Raw genomic sequence first — 25226 nt, forward strand, 5'->3', positions numbered from 1 at the left:
CAGCAGCGTGTGCAGCACTCTACACATGCTGCTTTGGGGCCTTCTACTGCCCTGATTTACTCTGGCACGTCCCTGATGACATCATCAGAGACGCGGCAGAGCAAATCAGGGCAGTAGAAGGCCCCGAAGCAGCGTGTGTAGAGTGCTGCACACGCTGCTGGAGTCGGGACCGCGAAGAATGTAGCAGATGTAGTGGTTTTTCGGCGCTTCCCTTCCCGGGAGGTGTCGCCGCGGCTCCTCTCGATCCCCGCCAGTGTCAGAAGCCTTCTCCGACGCTGGTGCGGCTGGTAAGAGGAGCCAAATATTGTGGAGAGTCTAGCGCTGGCGGCCAGTCCTGTTGGCAGTGTAGGTAGGTGCTGGGAAGAAGGCTGTGGACTCGCGCACTCATGCGGTCACAGACCTACAGATCATGGAAGCATGCAGTTAAGAGTGCGCATGCACGGCTAGGGTTTTATTATATAGATTCGTTACAAAATAAGCACAAATTCCATCAATAACAAAGAAGATAATAAATATCCCTCACCTCCCATCCAACAATTTGATCAAGAAATGAACCAAAAAATATATCCCCCCACCCCCACCCCATCCTGGACATGTATAAAAAAAAAGAAAAGATTTGAAAACCAAGAAACTATGTTGAATTAACAAAGGATGTCAACGGGCCCCAGATCAAATTAAATACTTTGCTATGCCCCAGTATATCTGCAGTCATCTGTTCATATTTGTACCCTAAACACAAACTGGCCCACCAAAACGGAAAGTTGAGCCGATCACAATTCTTCCAATTGTGGATTATCAATTGCATACCTATCCCTGTCAATTGTTGTTTGCTTATATGTGTGTGGGGGGGTTTCCCTTCAATACAAAGTGGTTAGTGTGTCCTTTGAAAGGCAGTTTTCTGGTAGAGGGTGTTTTCATTCTATAGGGAAATCATTACTAAGATAGGCTGATAATTCATGATGTTTGAGGTCATGATTGACTGTTTCAGTTTTGGCATTCATGATATTTCAGGTGCCTTTCTTTAATTTTGTAGCATGACAGAGCCGATTTATGACAGAGATAAATAAGTAAGTCTAGGGATTGCCTTTGCTATCAGTTTGTTAAAACATATTTATATGTGTGTTTAGTTTTTTATATTACTGCTGACATTTTATATTTGGTGTGTTAGGTTACAAAGTGAAGCACTTGTTTTTTGAAAACAACATTTCAATTTTGATCCTCTAAAGAAGCAGACCATAAAACAGGTCCCCACTGGGATCAGGACATTCAGATAAATACTAGCTGTTCAGTGTATTAAAATATATATAGCACTGATTGCAAGGAAGATTTTTTTATGACCATTGAATAGGCAATGTTTCTTCACCTTACCATTGAGAGGGATCTGAGGTGGGTTTTTTTCCTCCTTTTTAATTTTTGTCTAGCAGTATCAAGTTGTGTATAATGTTTTTGTTTTAATGCATGATTTTGAATTTCCCCCACTTTGGTAGATGTTTTTCAACATTTTTTATGGTGTTTTCCCCCCTGTGTTTTTATTGTTATTGTTAGCTTAGTAGAGTGGCTTATAGGCCTCTTCTCTATGGTTTACTAGCACTCCCCCTCCCCCCCCCCCACTACTTAAGACATCTGTGTGCTGCTCTACTAGGTTTTCCCATACCTAGTGCTGCTGTTCTAGAGACAGGTATGTACTGTTTCATTTAGATCTTTCTGTGGTTGGAGGGGGTTAATGACCACTGGGAGAGTGTGCGGGGGTGCCATTACTTAATCACTCCAGTGGTCATCTGATAAGCTTGGGTACCTTTGTGGTACTTAGATGCTTCAAAAACATGTCTAGCCCAAAGCATCTAAGTTCTATCTAGTAAGTCCTGGGAAAGGTTTGATTATCGTCGCAAGACATCCAAGTTTAACCCACCCAAAGCTTGCCTATAACACATGTCCCAAAATGCACCCTAGACCTTTGGACACACAGCAGGCAAAAATTCCTTGCTAGACATCCAGAAAGTCAGTTTCTAAAATTGACACTTGGATATTCTAGTGATTAGGACGTCAAAGTGCCAACATATGATGTTTTTTTGACATCTTTATTTTTTTGATTAAGAGCCCCATAATATATAATATGGATAGTATAAAGAACAAAGAAAAAAACGGAAAGGTATATACAGAATAGGCTTAATAGTATTTACTATATAATACTTTTTTTTTTTTCTGCTTCTTTACAGGTTGAAGCGAACTAGTGAAAACCTTGGTGGTGATCAGAGTCAGTGAGTGAAGTACAGAAAGCTCTTTGAAATCTAATGTCCTTCATAGTGATAGGAGTGCTCTGAAAACCCCAGATGAAAGCCATGGCATTCAATTGGGGGCATAGTTATAATCATAGGCAATGATACCTAGTTATGTTATAATCAGTGGCGTTAATAGTAAAAAAGCATATCTTCAATCCCCAATTCTTTAACTGTAGCCCACATTGATAAACCCCCTCCCCTCCAAAGAAGAAGGCCTTTCTGCAGCCTTCTTTGAAAGTTGGCTCGGGCGGGGGAGAGGGGGGATTTTTCTTCCTTACATTTCTTTGAAAATGTTTGATAACTATTTTTGGAACTAACCCCCTCGTTTACTTAGAGGGCCTAAGTTTCTCTGTAGTCAGTATAATTGGGAATCTTATTAGGTAAAGGATTGGATGACTGCTTAGATTAGATTTTGTAGATTTGAATTATTGTATGGCTTGATTTATTATTTTATGCTTTTCTTGGGCGGGGGTCTATCTTCTCTCCTTTTTCACTCTCAAGATGTTGTCTAATTTTTTTTATTATTGTTTTTGTAGTATAATGAGATTGGATTAATATTGCTCTGTTATTTCATGCATAATTGTGAAAATTCTAATGAAATAAGAATATGACTGACTGGATATTGATGAAGGGCTAGGTTGACAATCCCTGATTTACTATCCTGCCAAGGTTCACATTTGATGAGGTCAGATTGTCTTTTCCTCAAAGTGATGATTTTTAACTGATGTTGCAACCATCTTTGTATGTACCTGCACTTGAACTAAACCCTGAAATTCTACTATCACTGCAGGGTATGGAGTCAACAACACTCTTGCCCTTACCCTATTGTCAATCCTGGCCAGTCTGCCAACAGTGCATGAACTTTTGCTTGTAATCTTGAAAAACCAAATAAGTTCACAGTTGACTATGAGGAAGCAGATGAAAAGATGATTTGAGTGTGTTTGAGTAATGAGTTATATTATTTTTTAGCCAATAAATGATCAACTACTCGTGATGACAGAGAGAGAACAAATTGGATGTGTGAAAGTTGACCACCTAGGCAGACCATTGAAGAATCCACTATTGAAAGGAGCAGAAGCTGGCATGAGCCCAGTTCTATCTTTCACTGACTACCAACCACAGAATTTAATAAAGATATATTTCAAAAATGTTTCATTGTTGCTGATGTAAATGTGTAGCAATCAGCACTTCCCAAACTGTGGGTTGCAACTCCAGATGGGGGTCATAAAACCTACCCTTTGGGTCACGACCTGGGTGGGCGCTCTATAGGATATCTTTGTCCTGCATCACCCAGGCTTCATGTGCCTTCTGAGGCTGCATGACTGGGGTCAAGGCAACTGGTGCAGTTTTTTGTCTGTGTGCATACCACCTTATTGGTGGACATAAGGTATGAGAGTATTTTGCAAAAGAAAAATGTACAAGTGTGTACTGAAAGAAGGTTTGATTTTGAAAAATGTCACAGCAGTAGGGAAGGAGAGTCAGGGGTCGATTTTTAATGACTTTGCTAGAGAACTGAAAGAATTAGTTAAACCTCAGCTTTTAAAAAATTTTCCCAGTGACCATCTACGTTTTACCACTTGAATTCACAAGGACTTGATATATTTGTATAGCATTAATTAAATAGTTCAAACCAGGGATCTCTAAGTCCCTCCTTGAGGGCTGCAATCCAGTCAGATTTTCAGGATTTCTCCATGAAATATGCATGCGATCTATGTGCATGCACTGCTTTCAGTGCATATTCATTGGGGAAATCCTGAAAACCTGACTGGATTGTGGCCCTCAAGGAGGGACTTTGAAATCCCTGGTTTAAACCAAAGAAATGGAAATCAGTTTATCAAATAAGGACAAGTTGGAAGAGGAAGCTGATTGGAAAACAGTTAAAACAGCTTTGTATACTTGAATCAGGATATACAACTGCTAGTAGAACAAGAGAGGTTTACTTGAATTTTCATTTATAAAGAGGGAATAGGATGATAATCGACTAATATACTTAGAGGTGAGTAGGATATATTTTTCCTTTTCCTGAGGACACTAAAGTCTACAACATGGTGAACACTTCTAACAGATGAGCAGCATAATGAGTGATTTAAGCAAGTTTGAGGGGGTGGTTAAGTGCTCCAGTGCAGAAAAAGGGGGGGAGGGGCTGAATCATGCATTAGTATAATACATGATGAGGGTGAGACACTGGTGTGCAAAAGGCAGGAGAGAGCTCTCAAGATGATCATAACTGATGATCTTAGCATAACAGAGCAACCTTTTTCTGGATATCCAGCATGTATTCACATGGACCAAATATACCTTGACATAGATAGCCTGATAAAAATGTCTGGGTAATTTTACAGCAGTTGTGTATAGGGATATGCATTCATTTGAATTGACATGGGGAATGCAAACAGCATTTCCCATGTTGTTTCTTATTTCTAACTCCAAATAACAGAAAAATAAAAAACACCCTGAAATGTCAGGTGGCTCACCAGTATCGTTACATTTCTATTTTCTCTCCAGTGTTATTAATAGATGCCAGCCCTGAACTGGTGACGATTGGGTTGCAGATAGCTCTTTCTAGTAGAGAGGTTATCTTGCCTCTTGAAACTCTAGGTCGAGCCATCCTATTTCTGCCTGTGTCTTGCACTTTGAGTATTCTTATGTCTCCTAATTGGTCTGGAAAGAATCAGTCCAGAGCATGATAGCCTTAGATATTTCTTCTCCACTTCTGAACACCTTCCTTGCTTTTTTTATTCTTGTTTTCTTTTCCAGCTGTGCATTTTTCCTGGTTTTTGTTTCCTTGCTTCCTGATGCAAGGAATACAGCTGTATCTCAAACATTTTCCCCATGTTTTACTAAGGTGCGCTAAGTTTTTTTTTAGCGCTTGTTTAGCCTGCGCTAAATCTACACAGGCGATAAATGCTAACGCGTCCATAGATAATATTTAGCGCACACTAAAAAGCATAGTGCACCTTAGTAAAAGGAGACCTATGTTTCCATAATGCTTGTTTGCCTTTTTGTGTTGATGCACTTGTTAGAAATGCAGTAGTATAACGGTTTATCACACGTCATTCTTCAGCTTTATACTGTATAGCAGTGTCTCGCAAACTTTTCCGGCTGGCGGCACACTAAATCCAATGCACAAGCTGGAAGGCACCTGGAAGTTCACACGATGATATCATGCACATGCGTGACATCATTGCATCAATGTCCACGCCTGCACGGAGGCCCGTCTGGCTGCAACCCTGCCGATACAGGGATCCGGGAGGTACAGGGAGAAGAGAAGAGATGCCGGCCAGGAGGAGAGTCAGCTGTGCCGGCTGACTTCCTACAGGACGTGCCTCTCGCCGCGAGAGTCAAGTCTTGTAGCTAGTCAGCTGGTGTGGACGACTCTCCTCCTCACCAGTGTGTCGTGGCACACCAGAAATCTCTGGAAGCACACAGTTTGTGATACACTGCTGTATCAGTGAGGCTTATCAATTTTCACATTTCTTATGCAATCATATTTGCATTATTTTCCCCTACAAATTAGAGAAATTGCTTACTGATTTTATTATAACAATTTAACTGAAGTGTAATTTGAAAATTTGAGGTTATCAACTATGTGGCTGATTTTCTAACTCAAAGGGTTTTCCTTAAATTTGTATTTTGCTGTGATGACATTTTCCCTTCATTTTACAGAGGTGCGCTAAGTGTTATAGCGAGTGTTTAGCATGCGCTAAATCAACGCACGCACTAAACTCTAATGTATCCATAGATTAATTATATTATAATTATATTATATTATATTATATTATATATAATATAAATTAATTAGGTATATAAGAAATAAATTACATTACATTACATTACATTAACATGCACGCATTAGCGTTTACCATGTGGTTATTGCACGCTAATATAGAGCCCTTTGTTTTGGATGCAAGTAAATATCCATAGCATAATTTCAAGAGAAAGTTTGTATGGAACCTGGCCAAAAAAGATAACTACTTCTTAGTGAGATATAGTTATTTTTTTTTTCAAAACAGTCCACAAAGACAGTTTTGTATGCTTGCTTTGGCTGGCATTTGAATTAATGATCTGCTTTTCATAATATTGTATAGCAATAGCTCATTAACAGATAAATATTGGAAACTTATATGAATGAATGTTTATTACTTGTGATGTGGTGATTTCATTAATTTTTTTTTTCAAACATGCCAAGTGCATTGAAAAATGCACAAAAGCCCCAAATGCCCATATTTGTATATGTTTCAAAATTTAAAGTTTCCACTCAGCACCATATAATCATTCAAATTGGTGATACAGCATGTCTACTCCTCCCCTTAGATCTCATTGGTGATTTATTTCATACTGGTATAACACCCTGTGACTCACAAACTCTTTATCCATCTACGACGGTGATTTGAAAAGTTTGGTAAAAAAATAAGTTAAACAACATATCCATTGAGGGCTATACAGTTAGTCCAGTGAGTTTCAAGTTTTTTCATAAGCTATTTTTCCTACGATATGAAAAAACTGGAAACTCGTAGGACTAAGTATATAGCCCTCGATGGAGACTATGGGCTCCTTTTACTAAGGTTCGTTAGGGCATTAACGCATGGAGTAGCGTGTGCTACAATGTCGCACGTGCTGGACGCTAATGCCAGCATTGAGCTGGCGTTAGTTCTAGCCCAGGGATCTCAAAGTCCCTCCTTAAGGGCCGCAATCCAGTCGGGTTTTCAGGATTTCCCCAATGAATATGCATTGAAAGCAGTGCATGCACATAGATCTCATGCATATTCATTGGGGAAATCCTGAAAACCCGACTGGATTGCGGCCCTCGAGGAGGGACTTTGAGACCCCTGTTCTAGCCACATAGCGCGGGATTAACGTGCGCTAATATTTTGCGTGCACTAAAAATTCTACCGCAGCTTAGTAAAAGGAGCCCTATATTATTGAACTTGCTTTTTTTACCAAACTTTTCATATCACCCTTGTATAACTATGCTTGCTTACTACTACTATTATTAACAGTTGTTATCTATCCAGTCACACGTCTTATTAAACTGGAGATGAATCCCATGACTGTCCTACACAGCTTAGATCAGGACCCCAAAGCCAACATGGACCACGTTTATAATAGCTGTCTTACCATTGGTCCTGAATAAAATAAAAAAGTTAAATATGTCAAATATCACCCTCAATGGAGTTATAACTATTCATTTTAAGTTCTTCTTCCAATATGGTCACTAAGCAGGAACTTCCTCTTAAAACTAGCCATTAGCTCTCTAAAACCAATCAGATAACTCAGATCAGTTATGGCCAATCAATTTCTAAATTAAATCCACTCGGGCCTACACTGTTTAGAACATGGGTGTCCAACCTGCGGCTCGAGGACCGCATGCGGCACCATGAAGTATTTTGTGCGGCCACGGTCGAGGGCGATGCTGTGTTTTCCTCTGCTGTCCCCAGGTGTTTACCGTCTTGCCGGCTCCCTCTTCTGTCTTGCTGCAGTGTTTGTGCATTTGTGCGGCCCCAGAAAAAAAATTTTTAGCTAGTGCAGCCCAGGGAAGCCAAATGGTTGGACACCCCTGGTTTAGAGTGAAGAACCACTACTGTTTTGTTTTGTTTTATTTGTTTGTTTGTTTATAATTCAATAATGTCTCCAATTCACCATCCTCCACCCCACCTCAATTCTGTCTAGGACTCTCCAACATATATGCATATATGATTAACTTCTATCCAATGTGTTAACAGTGGTGCTGCTAATATCTGGTTCTGGATCTTAGATTTGTGCCTATTAAGTCAAATCTTAACAGGTTTAGGTGAGTGCCCAATATAAAGATGATTACAAAGACAAAAAATAACATGGCCCACGTTGTTTATTCTCAACATTTTGGATCTGAGACTTTATACACCTTTTCCCACAGACGGTCATATGTTGGAAGCAGTGCATTCAGCTCCATCTCATGCATGTTAATAGTTTTAAGCCTACTTGCTATACCTCCTTCCTACAACAAATCAAAGTGGTTTATAAATTCAAAACTGAAAACTGAAAAGAGCATCAGCATTAGAAAGGAAAGATATAATTCATACCAAAGAGCAAACAACCACTCCGCAATTCAAAAATTAGAGAACTGCTCCATGATCATGGTGGGTGTCCCAAAATCTGACTGGCAATTCCTGAAAGTTGGTTAGGGAAGTTCTTAAGGCCAGTGATTGTGGTGGAATCCTTACCCTGGATTTGAACTTTTGGAAAACATACTGTATTTACTCTTAATGACAGCAAGTGTTGAGGATCTGCTCAGATCATCTAGTTGTGAGTCGGGTTTGGTTTTTGCTTGAGGAGGGATACAGGTGATTGTAGGGGCAAGTAAAGAAATTATTTCTTAGACAACATGTCAGTGATGATGTTCCTATCTCAATAATTGTAACTGTTTTATCTGTGGTATGCAATTTTATTTCCAGAGGAAGGCTACTAAAATGGTGTGTGGTTTTCGTGATATGGCGTATGGGGACAGACTTAAAGATCTCAATCTGTATACTTTGGAGGAAAGGCGGGAGAGTCATTTAAATATAATCAGCAAAAAAATTGTTATTAGCCTAGTGGTGGAGATACCCCATGAAAGTACAATTATAATAGGTGGAGAAAAAGCCTCAACCCAATGAATTCTTAAGTCAGTCCTGCTCTGTATCATAGGCAAAAAAAATCCACACGTTTCAAAATGTAACTTTTTAAAACGGGACCAAATCCACCACTGTGCACAGGGAGCCAGAAAAAGAACAAAACAGTTCACTTATCTTCCACGATGGCAACAACAGCAGCGATTGGATCTTCCTGCTATAGCACTTCTCACGCTGAAAAAAGACAAGGAACTGGATGTCACCAACAAGGCTCTTGTTTCGCCGAACAACGGCAATCACATTCTCTCCTGCTCCGTCCCGTTTTGAAAAGTTACATTTTGAAACGTGTGGAGTTTTTTGGCCTATGATACAGAACAGGACTGGCTTAAGAACTCATTGGGTTGCCGTCCGTATATTGTTGATAAGTTGAGGCTTTTTCTCCACCTATTATAAATGTCCTTTCATGGGGTATCTCCACCACTAGGCTAATAACAATTTTTTTGCTGATTGTATTTATATTTTGTTATTGCGATTTGGATTCTTGAGAGTCATTTAATACCTACATAATATAAATGTGAATGAGTCGAGTCTCTTTCATTTGAAAGGAAACTCTGCAATGAGAGGGCATAGGATGAAGTTAAGAGGTGATAGGCTCTGGAGTAATCTGAGGAAATACTTTTTTACGGAAAGGGTGGTAGATGTGTGGAACAGTCTTCTAGAAGAGGTGGTGGAAACAGAGACTGTGTCTGAATTCAAAAGGGCCTGGGAGAGGCACGTGGGATCTCTCAGAGAAAGCGATAATGGTTACTGCGGATGGGCAGACTAGATGGGCCATTTGGTCTTTATCTGCCATCATGTTTCTATGAGAAATTCTGTTTGATCACATAAAACTAAATTCTTATTCCTACCCTGTGTCTGTGAAACAAGCTACCAAAAACATTTGTTGTTTGTAAACATACCTTGGTTTATATGTAGAAAATCTGTTTAAGTGTGGTCTGTAGCAGTCAGTTACCACTTAACAGTTGTAAATGCAGCAAAATCCTAGTCTGTTGTTGTCATCATGTACCATCACTTGTAATGCTAATTATTCTCACTTTGCAGCTTGAAAGTTCACACCCACCTGCAGACGTGTTCTTCTCATGATGGATTGCAAAGTAGAACTGAAATAATTGACTCAGTTTAAATCCCATGATACTAGAATAGGATGTGTTAAAACAGAGTTCTTATTTGTTTATAAAATATACAGTATTTCTGGTTAGCGGGTTTTTTTAAGGCTTGAACCTCAATTTTATTTTGAAAATAATAATAATAATAAACCTATTCTGGTTTTCTTTTCCCAAATAAAACACTCAAGTATCATGTGTTAGCCATATTATTATGATATCAAATGAGGTGATCAATTACATCATCATTAATGCAATAACCCCAGATATGTTCTGACAATAATTCAGCTTTAATTGAATTATAACAGATAATTTTGTGTTTTATTTTACAGCATTCTGATTCCTTGTTTCATTCAGCTAAATAGATAATATTTCACAACAAACTAAAATATGGAAAATGGTGAATGTTTAATGATAGGAATGGGTGCCAGTTAAGAGTCCTGAGATTATAATATGCTTATTTTTTTCTTTTTGTATTTACAGTGATCCAAATCAGCCAGTTCCACAAGACACAAAATTCATCCACACAAAGCCCAACCGTTTTGAAGAAGTTGCCTGGTCTAAGTATAACCCCAAAGACCAACTCTATCTGCACATTGGTCTAAAACCTCGGGTGAGAGATCACTATCGAGCCACAAAAGTTGCCTTTTGGTTAGAACTTGTACCACATCTCCACAATTTAAACGAGATATTTCAGTATGTTTCCACAACAACTAAAGTACCTCCCCCAGATATGACATCATATCCTTATGTTCCTAGACGACCTCCTGGGAAAATATGGTCCACTACAAAACGTCCTGCTATGACTCCGGTCAACAACCCCAAGCAGTCAAAAGAATCTCAGAAAACAGTCCCAGAGGTTACAAATGTTCCTATTGAAAACAAGAGAGATTATTCTACAGAGCTAAGTGTCACCATTGCTGTGGGAGCATCCTTATTGTTCCTCAACATATTAGCATTTGCTGCATTATATTACAAGAAGGACAAGAGACGTCATGAAACTCATAGGCGTCCAAGTCCCCAACGGAATACAACTAATGATATAGCACACATTCAGAATGAAGAGATTATGTCCCTGCAGATGAAGCAGCTGGAACATGACCATGAGTGTGAGTCTCTGCAGGCACATGATACCCTAAGACTAACCTGTCCACCAGACTATACCCTCACACTGAGAAGGTCCCCTGATGACATTCCACTTATGACGCCCAACACAATAACCATGATTCCAAACACACTAACAGGAATGCAACCTTTGCATACCTTCAACACCTTCAGTGGAGGTCAAAACAGTACTAATTTACCCCATGGACATTCTACCACTCGGGTATAGCTCTGCCAATTTTGTTTTTTCATTAAGTTGGAAAAATAAAAATACCAGGATGAAGGAAACAAATGTCCTCCATCAAATGAACTTAACAAACAGGATAAAGGCAGTCATTATTTTCTTACCAACCCTTCCCAAAGGAACTGTTTAATACATGATCATCTTCAAACCCTATGAAATGTGAAGTGTGCATTGCCATTATAATCTGGATTTAAGATTTGTCACTTAAACAGATATTTTCTTGCTTTGAGAAGACTGAAGAACTGCCACTTTAAAAAAAAAGGATATGAATGTATGTTTCCAGTATAGCAGACATGGAGATCTGGAGAATATTCTGGAACATAGCTAATAACTGTACAGTTTTGCTTTGTTTCATTTTTTTTAAAAAAATTCTCTATGTGCCATACTCTGAATGGCCCTCATTCAACTGAAAGAAAGCCTTTTGGGGCTACAGTTGAGGTGGGAGAGGTGTGCAGTGTGGTTTTATTTAAAACAAACATTACCCAGAGACCTGACTATGCAGTACAGTATGTATAGTTCTTTACAAAGAGATGACTTGCCAGCCTGAACTGTTATAAAAAAAAAAAAAAAGAAAGAAAATCTGTAAACATTGTACATAGCTGTGAGTTAAAAAAAGAGCTTTTATTGATGTTTTCAGTTTGAAAAGAGCTTTTAGAAAGATTGTGCTGTAAGTTGTGACCTACAGTATGTGTATATACATTAATCATAATCACCTTGGTTTTCTCCAAGCCAGATGAAAATTTTCTTCTTAAATACTTGTGGTAAACAAAGAGATATGGAATTTTCTAACATTTTCATTTCTCAGAGGGTGGGTTGTCATGCAGAAAGTACATTTTGACAGTATGGCTTGCAGATTTCCCCTCACAGGTTACACAAATGCATGTTGAAATTCTTAGAAGACAAAGCTGGATTTGTTCTTTTTCTTTTAAAATTTTCAGGTTTCTTTTTTTTTCCTTTGATATTTACCAACCTGTGACAAAAAGATGGATCAGAAAATTAAGAAGGGAGAAAAGATTTAAAACTGGTTTATTTGAAAAATAATCACACACACATATACACACATCCATCCGGCTCTGTAGCTCTCTTTGAAAGTGTAAGAATAAGTTGATTTCTCTTCTCATGCCTGCCAAGCGGATATAAAGCTGGCCTTTTGGTCAGTGTTTTCCAAGTTAAAATAGCTCTGTATTCACCAGCAGCTGCAGAAGATTCATTCTGAGAATTAAAAAAATAATAATATAAAAAGCCATCCGGCTTTGTAAAATAGAGGGAATATACAGTTTGAAAGAAGAAATGTTTTTAAAGAAAAATAATTTTCATTTTTCAGGATGCAGTATGTTTATTTCATCCTATATCTCATATGTGTGATTAAGATTGAAATATGTACATCAGGAAACAAATTTCATCCTTTTTACTAGTTAATTATATACAGTACCCTTACTTTAATCTGTGCACATTATGAAGAGCTAATAGACAAAATTCATACAGTGCATGGGGTTTGAAGCTATATTTTGGATATGTTTTCCTTGTACAGTATATGAAAGTTGTCTTCTCTCTCTACTATACAGTATTTTTGATTTGAGAGTCAGGAAAAAAGCAACATTGTCCCAGTTAATTTTCCCAGTTTCTTCTGGTACAGATGTTAAAAATCAGTACTACTGGTCATCAGATTCTTGGAAAATAATAATAATAAAAAAGGTACTGTGTCCCCCAAGAAAGAGTAACCAAAGATTTACAAAAAGCCTTGCTTATGCTTGAATATACAGTATGAGTTGAAAAAGGGTACGGGTTTTGATACGTTTGCTGTTATTAAACCATTGACTGTCCCGGGTATATATTTTTTTTTAACATCGTAAAGCAAAAGCATATAGCTCTGAAATGAAGGCTGACCCAGAAGGAGACAGAAATGGCTGAGTCATGTGTGTATCTTGCTCATATGTGCACTTATGTTTTGGTGAGTAGGCAGTTTTATAAATAAATGTGCCTAAGGAATTTAAAAATTCTACTTAACCAAATTATGAGTGTGCAAATAATTTAGACATATATAGAGCTCAACTGATTGCTCAAGAGTCTGTTTTCTGAATTGTGGAAACAAAATCGAAACTGCCCTGTGCATTTAACAAGAATCTGTCTAATGGCTGTGTCATCTCTGGGCATCAGTTATATCCAGGGGAGGGTTTCTTGTTGCTAAAATGTTGTTAGCTTAAATGTTAACATCTAAGTAAATAAACAAAAATATACGCAAAATATGAGTTGCTCTCTCAAGAGATAAACCAACACTCCCAGAATAGGAATAGAGGCAATATGGAAGTCTGACTACTTCCCTGGTCCATCTTATATAGTCCATTATAGTTATAGACAGTTTATATTGACCTTTTTTTCTGCAATTAGGTATTGCCTCAGCTAATAAGCAGCCACTCAAGTTTTCAGAAACTTCAGTACAAAGGCAGTGATGCCTGGCTTTCTATTAGTTGGGTATGTTTGTAATGGTATCTACAGTATTTGTTTAGTATTTCAAACTGTCTTCTGCTAGCAATATGATTGTACAGTATTGTGTCAGGCTTGTGACATTTGGGTAAACAATGTTCCTGTAATTGAATGATTTTAGCTTTTACAAATAACTATGATTCAAAGTCAGTTTAATAAATTGGGACTGATGTACAATTTATAAGAGGAAAAGATTTCTAGGATCTTCATAGAATTCTATAATAATAAAATACAGTATACTTTGCAAACTGTAAAAGAAAAAAAATACCTTCCCAGCCTTATATTCTTTACCATACAAGGCACGCAGGGTTGAATGGTTTATTATGTTATTGTTTTGCATTTTTTGTTTTTGCCTTAAGTAATGATAGGAGATATATATGGCTGGACACATATGTATAAACTTTTCAGCAGCATTTTTAATAATAAAATATCACAATATTTTCTAATGCTCTGTGCAAAGTATGATGCATTTGTTTGAATTTGTATTTTTCATATGAAAGTTAACCTGCCTTATTGGCTGCCTACTTTAAAGCATACTATATGATAAACGTAATCTTAACGGATCAATAGGTATGATCAAATGCCTATCACTAATGGACTCTTGGTCAATGTCAACATGGTTTGTTTCCAGAGTTTTTGTCTTCCCAAATCATCCTTTAATAAGACTGAACAACTCAACATCATTGCATTTCATTTTTCAAAGACTCACAGATGGTTTCTTATTTCAGATGTAGGGAATCATTGAAATTTTCAGGAAGACTACAGTAGAGTTGTACTTTACAATTCCCTTAAATGAATACAAATTCAATGTCATATGAAGTTTTCTTTCCATCTGTCTATCCTCACAAATCAGGACAGAATATGTTCCCTTGTGAACTATGGGCTCCTTTTACAAAGCTGTGCTAGCGGTTTTAGCGTGTGTTAAATTGCTACGTGCGCTAGACGCTAACGCCAATATTGAGCTGGCATTAGTTCTAACTGCATAGCGTGGGTTTAGCGCGCACTAAAATTCTGTGTGCCCTAAAAACGCTATCGCAGCTTAGTAAAAGGAGCCCTATGCCATGAGACAAAAATGCATAGTTTAAATTTTACATTTCACATAAAAAATATAAATAGAAGTGTATGTCATATTATTGAAGGAACCATTACACAGGATTAGACTATTTTTCTACTTCTATCCACAGTTAAAAGCATCATCCATTAATCAAACATTGCAAAATCAACCACATATCTATCTTGACATTTATCTATACCAACCAAATGTTACTAAGGCCAGTTTACTTGAATTCTACAAGAAATCCTAACCATTTGTTCAGGTGCCAATTAGTTTAAAATGCTTAATGTTAGATCAATTACATTTGTTATTATTTTATACATTTGCATTTTTAATTTAGAAAAATTAACTTCACTACAATCCAGTGTCCAAAGGAATCAAGTAAAAAAAAAAAAAAAAAAGGATAAAACCAATCTACAGTAAATCAAATGCATTATTGACGAAGTGTATTTGGCAATACCAAATTTGTCAGATTTTGTTAAGGGCCAGTTACTGATGACAATATTCCATCAGACTAGTGGTTCTTAAACCTGTCCTAGGGGACCCCCAGCCAGTTGGATTTTCAGGATAGCCCTAATGAATATGCACGAGGCAGATTTGCATATAACAGAGGTGACAGGCATGCAAATCTGCCTCTTGAATATTCATTAACTCCTCATTAGTAAACAGGATACCTATATCCATCTATAGCTTCAATTACTAACCTCTAACTCCACAAGGAAGCTATTGTACTCAAGATTAACATTCAAATATTTTATTAAACTGTTGGTTTACTATCTTGTTACAGAAAATATTTTCACAATCATTATAAAATTACTTAAATAACCATATACACAAGAGAGACCAAACTTTCACCCTAAACACTGTTTATTACATCCTCAAACCTGCAGTTGTCCTTATTCATCATATATCAGTTCCTTTTTCCAAAAACTGCTAGATATATCAATGTGTTCATTAATTTCAGATCCTTTGTTGATCCTTAAATGATCTTTGAATGTTTACAATCTCATTGAGGTTTTTCTACACATAATATGTAGTGTAGCCCAACACCAAGCAAACGATTGTGAAAGTATTTTCAGTAACAAGGTGATAAATCAATAGTTTCATAAAGAGCTGAATATTCATTAGGGATATATTGAAAACCCAATTGGCTGGGGGTCCCCCAGGACAGGTTTAAGAACCACTCCACCAGACAGTTAGTTGTTCAAGTAAAATTAAAGCTTTCTACACTGGGTTGCCACTTTACTCAATGTCATAAGGAAAAGACTAATTTATCTCTAGTTTGAAAATCAGAACTACATATCTATTCATAGAATAGGGCAAAACTAGGACTGAGGGACCCTTGTATGAAGCTGTACTAGAAAAGGGTAGAATCAAGATGGTTTCTAAAGTGTCAGTTGTGTGCTAGTGAACTCTGCACATATCTGCAATGGGGAATTGTAAGGACATATTTTGTGGCACTCTGGGCTCCTTTTATGAAGCCGCGCTAGCGGTTTTAGCACACGCACAAGATTAGCTGAAGATCTCAAAAGGAGGCGGTAGCGGCTAGCGCACATGGCAATTTCGCACGTGCTATTCTGCGCGTTAAGGCCCTAGTGCGGCTTTGTAAAAGGAGCCCTCTGTCTTCAACTTCAGCCCAATGAATGCTGCAAATGGTTCAGGTGAACATCATCTACTATGAAGTAGCTACCAATTTACTAATAGTGAGGAATGTGCTAATTGATCCTAAGCTGGGAGAGGGCATCCTTTTCTTCAGTGGAGATTCATCTTTGTTTAGTCTGGGCTGTCAAGCTCTTTCACTGAAGGTGGCGCCTTGAATTAGTATACACGGGTTTCAGACTGGTTTAATCTTTCCTGAGCTGGTCAAGACATCGGTTGTGGGGCTGAACTTGAACTCTGATACAATGAAGAATTATTACAAAAAACAGTAGTATGCCTATTTGAAGTCAACAAGGCCGAAGGCCAGGAGGGAGTTTTCCACTGGCAGTGGAACAGCTATACAAAATGCAGAAATTTCAATTTTGGGGGTACTGGCTCTTGTAAGTGCCTAACTTAAAACTGTATCTGTGGATGCTTTGTGGGATGTATTAGTAGGTTTAGAGGCATCATTGATGAAGCAGGTGGATAACAACCTGTCCCTCATGATATCAGTGCAGACAAGGGAGAAGAAATGGCAAAGACAGAAGGAGTATAAATGACTAGTGCAGTAGAGTTAATTCTACTCTGGACCAGCGAGATAAATGTTCTGACACTCATAGAATACCTATGAGCATTAGAGCATTTACTTTGCTGGCCCACATTAAAAAACTCTACTGCGGTTTTGTAAAAGGAGCCCTTTGTCTAAGCAGATGGAGAGTGTGGATAAATATGATTCTATGTTGATTTAATATCTGCAAGATCTTAGAGAAAAATAAGAGGTCTTTGAAAACTACAGTAAAATGTTGAATTTAAGATTTGTCAACTTTTCCAGATCTATATTGATAGCATCCCTGGATATGTTGAAGAAATATTATAGAGGTGTTAAAAATTTCCTCTGATATTATTCCACCCATTACTAGAGCTTTTTATATTCCAATGGGAGAAGTCAGAAAAAAAAAGAATCTCTTCCTAGGAACATGCAAGGGATCTTGAATATAGATTTCAACTTTGAAACTGCAGGCCATGAGACCCTCCTGGTGATTTATCCACTGGAAAATGATAAAATCTGAACATTAAAACTGTTTTTCAAATTTTGAAATGAACTGTTTCTGGGTCAAAAATTTTTGTTTTTCTAGATGCTTCAAGAATCTTTCAAGAGAGATGTAAGTATGTCTTAGATTTCTTCTGGAGCACTTATTTTTTTCCTTCAGTTTCCATGTTTAGGTGTGTTAAATATGCTAATTTGAAATAGATATTTTATTACCTTATATAATTGAAGAATTTCCTGGTCTCGGGAAGTGAGGTAGGTTAAGGATATAGATTATAGAGGATTATTGAACTCACTATTATCTGCCATAGGAGTCCTTTTACAAAGCTGCAGTAGGACATGCACGTAATGTACCCTTACTTGGGTCTTTCCAGCCTGCTAAGGCCATTTTTACTGCTGCCCAAAAATGGTCAAGTTTGCATTTCCCAAATTAATGGCCACATGCTAATGTTACTATTAGCATGCAGCTATTACTAAACATTAGCACACAAGCCCTTACTGCCACATATTTTGTAGGTGGTTAGAGACGGATTCTACAAACAACACTGGTATCGGCGGCCACCTAAGAAACGCCTACCAACAGTGTGTCAATCATGCATCAGCATCATTTGTAGAATTGCGGCTTTGTGAAAGCAAGGGGCTGGAAATGTAGGCCAAGGTATTCAAGGTCTATATTTCTGGCGCCCACTTTTCACATGAATTGGGGCTACAAAGGCACTTTACAATGCCTAACGCCACTTCCACCATTAGCCACGCCTACAAATTATATTCAGACAACTTTTCTTAGAACTACTAATTTGATCCGATCCATTTCTGTTATTAAATATTTTTATGCAAACTGAATCAAACTTCTAATTTAGATGATGACTCGGTATATAAATCTAAAGATAAGATTACAGTGGCGTTAGGCAGACTAAAGTGCATACGTAGGCACGATTCACGATATAGATAGGTGCCAGAAATGTAGGCCTGGAAAACCCTTGCCTACATTTCTGGCGCCTATCTTTCCCGGAGGTGCGATTATCTATACGGTGATGTCACATGATTGATACATGACCAGTGTCCGCATTTTAGGCAGTCGCTGATATTGGTTATGGATGCACTAACCAGTTAGCATGCCAGTGATAAGAACAGTCACACTGAGTCAGACCAATGGTCCATAAGAACATAAGAGCATATGAATTGACAAACTGAAGGTCCATCAACCTCAGTATTCTGTTTCCAAGTACCTAGCTAGATCCTAAATAGTAAAACAGACTTTATGCTGCTTATTCAGGAATAAGCAGTGGATTTACCCAAGCCATCCCAATAATAAGAACATAAGAACATAAGAAGTTGCCTCTGCTGGGACAGACCCGAGGTCCATCGTGCCCAGCAGTCCGCACCCGCGGCAGCCCATCAGGCCCATGACCTGTAATGTGATCCTTCTCTAATCCCTTTTATCCTTCTATCCATACTCTATCTAAAACCTATCTCTACCTCTTTCTGTATCCTTCAATCCCCCTATCGTTCAGGAATTTATCCAATCCTTCCTTGACTGGACTTATCTTTTAGGAAATTATCCAAGCCTTTTTTCAACCATGCTAAGCTAACTTATTACACCACATTCTCTGGCAATGAATTCCAGAGTTTAATTAGATGTGTGAAGAAATATTTTCTCTGGTTTGTTTTAAATCTACTACTTAGTAGCTTCATTAAATGTCCCCTAGTCCTAGTATTTTTGGAAAGAGTGAACAAGTGATTCACATCTACCTTTCCACTCCACTCATTATTTTATAGACCTCTATCATATCACCCCTGAGCTATCTCTTATCCAAGATGAAGAGCCCTAGCCACTTTAGCCTTTCCTCTTTCCTCATAGGGAAGTCATTCCATCCCTTTTATCATTTTTGTTGCCCTTCTCTGTACCTTTTCTAATTCCGCTGTATCTTTTTTGAGATATGGTGACCAGAATTGCAGACAGTATTCAAGGTACGGCCGTACCATAGAGCAATACAAGGGCATTATAACATTTTCATCTTTGTTTTCCATTCCTTTCCTGATAATTCCTTATATTCTATTTGCTTTCTTAGCAGCCGCCGCACATTGAGCTAAGGGTTTCAACGTATCCTGAACGACACCTAGATCCTTTTCCTGGGCAGTAACTTCTAACATAGAACTCAGCTTCACATAGCTATAGTTCAGGTTCCTCTTTCCTACATGCATCACTTTGAACTTGCTCACATTAAATGTCATCTGCCATTTTGAAATCCAGTCTTCCAGTCTCACAAGGTCCTCTTGCAATTTTTCACAATCCTCTTGTGATTTAACAACTTTGAACAACTTTGTGTCATCAGCAAATTTAATTATCTCACTAGTTATTCCCATCTCTGGATCACTGATAAATATGTTAAAAAGCAGTGGTCTCAGCACAGACCCTTGGGGAACCCCATTATTTATGTCACTATTTATGGTTCACTAGCCAATCTACCAAGCTACTTAAGACACCTGTGTGATACTCTACTAGGCTTTCCCTGTTGTGCTTGAGACAGGTATGTACTGTTTCATTCAGCTGTGTGAACTCTATGATTGTGTTCAATGATAGGATAATTTCCATTGGATTTAATACCCTCAGTAATTTTGAAAAGTTGGCTGTTATGGCTGTAGATGCTCGAGCACCCCCAAAATTGAGCAAATGTTTCAATTTGTCCAAGGAGGTTTAATTGATGATGGGCTTAGCACCCCCAATAATTCTGAAAAGTTGGTTCCTACGGATGGGAGGGAATTCGTCATGAGGGAGTATGAGGAATCATACCTTAATGTATCCAGAGGTTATCTGGTCAGTTTGGGTGCCTTTGTGCCACTTAGATGCTTCTAAAAGAGGTCTAGCCCAAAACATCTAAGTTCCGTCCAAGACATCTTGGGAAAGGTTTGATTATTACCAGAAGACATCCAAGTTAAGTAGTCCAAAGCCCGTCCCAAAAATGCCCCTAACACACCTCCCAACATGCCCCCTGGAACTCTAGATACACAGAGGATGAAACATTTTGCTAGACATCCAGGAAAATGATTTCAATTATTTGCACTTGGATGTCCTGGTGATTAGGATATCCAAGTGCTGGCTTAGGTGGTTTTTAAGACGTTTTAGTATTTTTTATGAGCCCCATAGTGGCATTTTTTCCACTTTGTAACAAATACCACAATAGAAACTTAAGTTTACAGATATGTTAAAGCAGCAGAATCAGATTAATCAATTACTATTAAATTGTCTGGTTTTTGGCTCTATGGCTCCCTCTTTTGGTCTAATTTTTAGATCTTTATTTTTGTTCCTATTTCTATTTTTATTCTTCTATGTAGTGAAACTAACCCCCTCATCTATTAAACTGCGCTAGCAGTTTGTAGCACAGAGAGCCGCGCTGAATGGCCCACGCTACTCCCGATGCTCATAGGAACTCTTGATAGGTGGTATATATAAAATCCTAATAAAATCCTAATAAAACTAATTTGCATGTTGATTCAGCTCCATATCCTTTAAGTTAGGTGCCGGCAGGTGCCTTGATCGCAACTACCGGCGCCTAACTTAATTGATTTTAATTGTTGCAGTAATTGACCACATCATTTAAAACCAACTAAAAGCTCATTAAAAAATAATCAAGTTCTGCTAGGTGCCTGTCGGAGTAGGTGCCAGAATTGCACCTACAGCATGGCGGCTAGCAGTGCCTAAAGTCAAAGTAGGAGTGATTAGGGGTGGAGCTGACCTTAGGCACCGCTAGGCCCAATTCTCTAAAAAAAAAATTTGGTACTGGTAATGCAGGCCTATAAAACCCTGACCTACATTACCGGCATCTAAGTTTTTTTCTTAGGAGCTGGTAGCCATGATTCTGTTATCGGTGCCTAAGCGTGATTGACACGCAAGTGGTGCTGTTTTTTCTAGGCGCCAGCTGATTTAGGCATTGTTTACAGAATCCGGGCCTCAGTGCTCAGTCTTTTCATACTCTTTTATCTCTCCATTGGACTGTAATCAGAATCGACTCAGCAGTGCACAGATTTGTTCAGACTGTTAATGGTGAGAATGACCACAAGTGGGAGGCATCTCTAGTAACTGATAATTATTCCTCAAGAATGGAATAAAATCAGAAAGATTCTGCTTTCTGCATGCCTGATGTGGATTGGGTTACACTTACCTCTGCTTCCGGCAGCAGCAGGAGGCTATTAAACTCTATGAAAGGAGCAAGCCTCAGGCAACTGGTGTTGGAACCGACAAGGGATCAGGCAATACTGGACCTGATACTTACCAATGGAGAAAGTGTCACAGAGGTCTCGGTGGGCGACACATTGGCCTCCAATGACCACAACATGGTATGGTTCAATATCAGGAAAGGTTTCACTAAATCTACTACACTAACCAAAGTCCTCAAATTCAAGGACACAAATTTCAAAGAAATGGGAGACTTCGTTCACCAGGCGCTACAAAGCCAAGAAGAAACCGATAACGTGGAAGACATGTGGTCGACTTTGAAAGCAACCATACAAGAAGCAACAAACCGCTATGTAAAATCAGTAAGTAAACGGCGAAGGAACAATAAGCCACAGTGGTTTACTGCGGAGATCTCAGACCTGATCAAGGAGAAGAAAAAAGCATTCATCTCTTACAAACAATCAGGGAAGCAGGACTCTAGAGCAGACTACCTGGCCAAATCAAAAGCCGTCAAAACAGCAGTCAGGGAGGCTAAATTCCTCTTGGAGGAGTCTCTAGCAAAGAACATCCAGAAGGGAGATAAATCCTTCTTCAGGTATATCAGTGATAGAAGAAAAAACTCAGGCGGGATTGTACGTCTTAGGAAACCAGACGGAGACTATGTGGAAAAGGATTCGGAAAAAGCCCAACTATTAAATGAATACTTCTGCTCAGTCTTCACCCGAGAAGCGCCAGGGCTCGGCCCTCAGCTACAGACAAGGGTTGGCTCAGTTGACCCGTTTAGTAACTTTGAGTTTACGCCCAGCAGTGTCTACGGTGAGCTGTCAAGGCTCAAGGTTAGCAAGGCAATGGGGCCGGACAACCTGCACCCCAGGGTGCTTAGGGAGCTGAGTGATGTCTTGGCGGAGCCACTGTCCGCGCTCTTCAACCTCTCCCTTAGTACAGGCAGCGTCCCGTTGGACTGGAGGACGGCTAACGTCATTCCACTCCACAAGAAAGGCTCAAAGATGGAGACAGCAAACTACAGACCAGTGAGTCTAACATCGATAGTGAGCAAACTAATGGAAACTCTAATCAAACACCAATTAGATAAGATCCTGGATGAGGAGAATCTACGTGATCCCCGACAACATGGATTTACTAAGGGGAGATCCTGCCAATCCAACCTGATCAGCTTCTTTGACTGGGTAACGGGGAAGCTAGATATTGGGGAGTCCCTGGACATCGTGTACCTGGACTTTAGCAAAGCATTCGATAGCGTACCACACCGCAGGTTACTGAGCAAGATGAGTTCTATAGGATTAGGTGACACATTGACGAAATGGGTTGGGAGCTGGCTTGGAGGTAGGCTCCAAAGGGTGGTGGTGAACGGCACCCCCTCCGAAATGACGGAGGTGATTAGTGGAGTACCACAGGGCTCAGTCTTGGGCCCAATCCTATTCAACATCTTTATAAGAGACTTGGCAGAAGGGCTTCGAGGTAAAATAACATTATTCGCCGATGACGCCAAACTGAGTAATGTAGTGGGCAAATGCACAACAGACGAAGATTCAGTGCCCGACAACATGATGCACGACCTACTCCTACTGGAGCGATGGTCTAGGACATGGCAACTCAACTTCAATGCCAAAAAATGCAAAGTTATGCACCTGGGCAGCCAGAATCCATGCAAGTCTTATACCCTTAATGGCGAGATCCTAGCAAAAACGGTAGCAGAACGAGACTTGGGGGTAATCGTCAGTGAGGACATGAAGTCTGCCAATCAAGTGGAGCAGGCTTCGTCCAAGGCAAGACAAATCATGGGCTGCATACGAAGGAGTTTCGTCAATCGTAAGGCGGAAGTCATTATGCCATTGTATAGATCCATGGTGAGGCCCCACCTGGAATACTGTGTGCAATTCTGGAGGCCGCATTATCGCAAGGATGTGCTGAGACTGGAGTCGGTGCAAAGAATGGCCACCCGGATGGTCTCAGGACTCAAGGATCTACCATACGAAAAACGGCTTGACAAATTACAGCTATACTCGCTCGAGGAGCGCAGAGAGAGGGGGGACATGATCGAGACGTTCAAGTATCTTACGGGCCACATCGAGGCGGAGGAAGATATCTTCTTTTTCAAGGGTCCCACGACAACAAGAGGGCATCCGTTGAAAATCAGGGGCGGGAAACTACGAGGTGACACCAGGAAATTCTTTTTCACTGAAAGAGTGGTTGATCGCTGGAATAGTCTTCCACTACAGGTGATTGAGGCCAGCAGCGTGCCTGATTTTAAGGCCAAATGGGATCGGCACATGGGATCTATTCACAGGGCAAAGGTAGGGGAGGGACATTAAGGTGGGCAGACTAGATGGGCCGTGGGCCCTTGTCTGCCGTCTATTTCTATGTTTCTATGTTTCTAAGTTTCTATGTAAAAACTGTTATCTCAATTGGTATAAATAGGGTTGTATGGAGAATTTAGTTTTAGTGTGCTGTATTTTTATTTTTTTTTAACTGTTGGAAATGCATGGTAAATCAAATCAAATCACAAATATTCATGGGAAACTGAAAATATTGCTACTAAAGTTAATGAAACATGCTGTGATTTACTTCTAAAGGACCTATAGCAGCACAGAGACATTGAAATATTTGTAAATGATTCATTTTCCATGCAAAAAAAAAAATCAATTTCTTATTACTAAAATGCAGGGGTGTTTTGTCTCTAAATCAGACTCATTCTTTTTACTCAGTGCCCTGCAATAAAAACAAATCAATATGGTAGCTGCACTAGAACCATCAAATTTACAGAATGAAAACTTTGCAAGCCCACTGCAGGCACCATGATTTCATTAAATAAAGTAAATTATGATTTGGATGGTCTATATGTGTTTCATTTCCTGCATCAAAAATAGAAGATCAGTACTGTTAACTTAAGAAGACACTATAATAGAATAATCTGGAGCCAGCCTCATATCTCATGCTGCAGTGATGTGATAAAGGAGACTAATGCTTTCTAATGACAACACTAGTGCTAGGGTCATTGTGCGAATAACCCATCGAATCCCAGGGAGAAAGGAATATTGGCTTCTGGTAGGATAGTGATTACTGCTGGCCATAAGAAGCATACAGAGAATATGAGAGGCTTTATCACAATGTCTTACCATTAAGATGAGCTATTTTACCACAATTTCACCGGACTTGCTGCTGTATATTTATGCTACTGAGTTATTTAGAAACATAGAAAGATGACGGCAGAAAAGGGCTATAGCCCATCAAGTCTACCCACTCTACTGTCCCACCCCATTAAGTCAGAGTCTCTATCACATCTCCCCTTCCCTAACTTTCTTCCAAAGTATACATATTAATATATTTAATTATTTCCCTATATGCTTTATGACAAAGACTGTTGACCATTTTTGTAATTGCTTTCTTGACCAACTCCATCCTGTTTATATATTTTTGAAGGTGT

At 39.0% G+C, this 25226-nt stretch overlaps 1 protein-coding gene across 4 annotated transcripts in view; it reads left to right on the forward strand.

The window, feature by feature from the left end:
• NLGN4X (neuroligin 4 X-linked) overlaps nt 1-14304 on the forward strand; it is a 423295-nt gene extending 408991 nt beyond the window's left edge. For all 4 annotated transcript variants that reach the window (XM_033949828.1, XM_033949831.1, XM_033949830.1 and 1 more), the window contains one exon: nt 10516-14304. In XM_033949828.1, coding sequence (XP_033805719.1) covers nt 10516-11365 — 850 coding nt within the window. In that variant the 3' untranslated portion in view covers nt 11366-14304. The remainder of the gene's footprint in view (nt 1-10515) is intronic.
• Nucleotides 14305-25226: the final 10922 nt, after the last annotated feature.

The sequence above is a fragment of the Geotrypetes seraphini genome, chromosome 6, assembly GCF_902459505.1.
Source record: "Geotrypetes seraphini chromosome 6, aGeoSer1.1, whole genome shotgun sequence".
Lineage (NCBI taxonomy): Eukaryota > Metazoa > Chordata > Amphibia > Gymnophiona > Dermophiidae > Geotrypetes > Geotrypetes seraphini.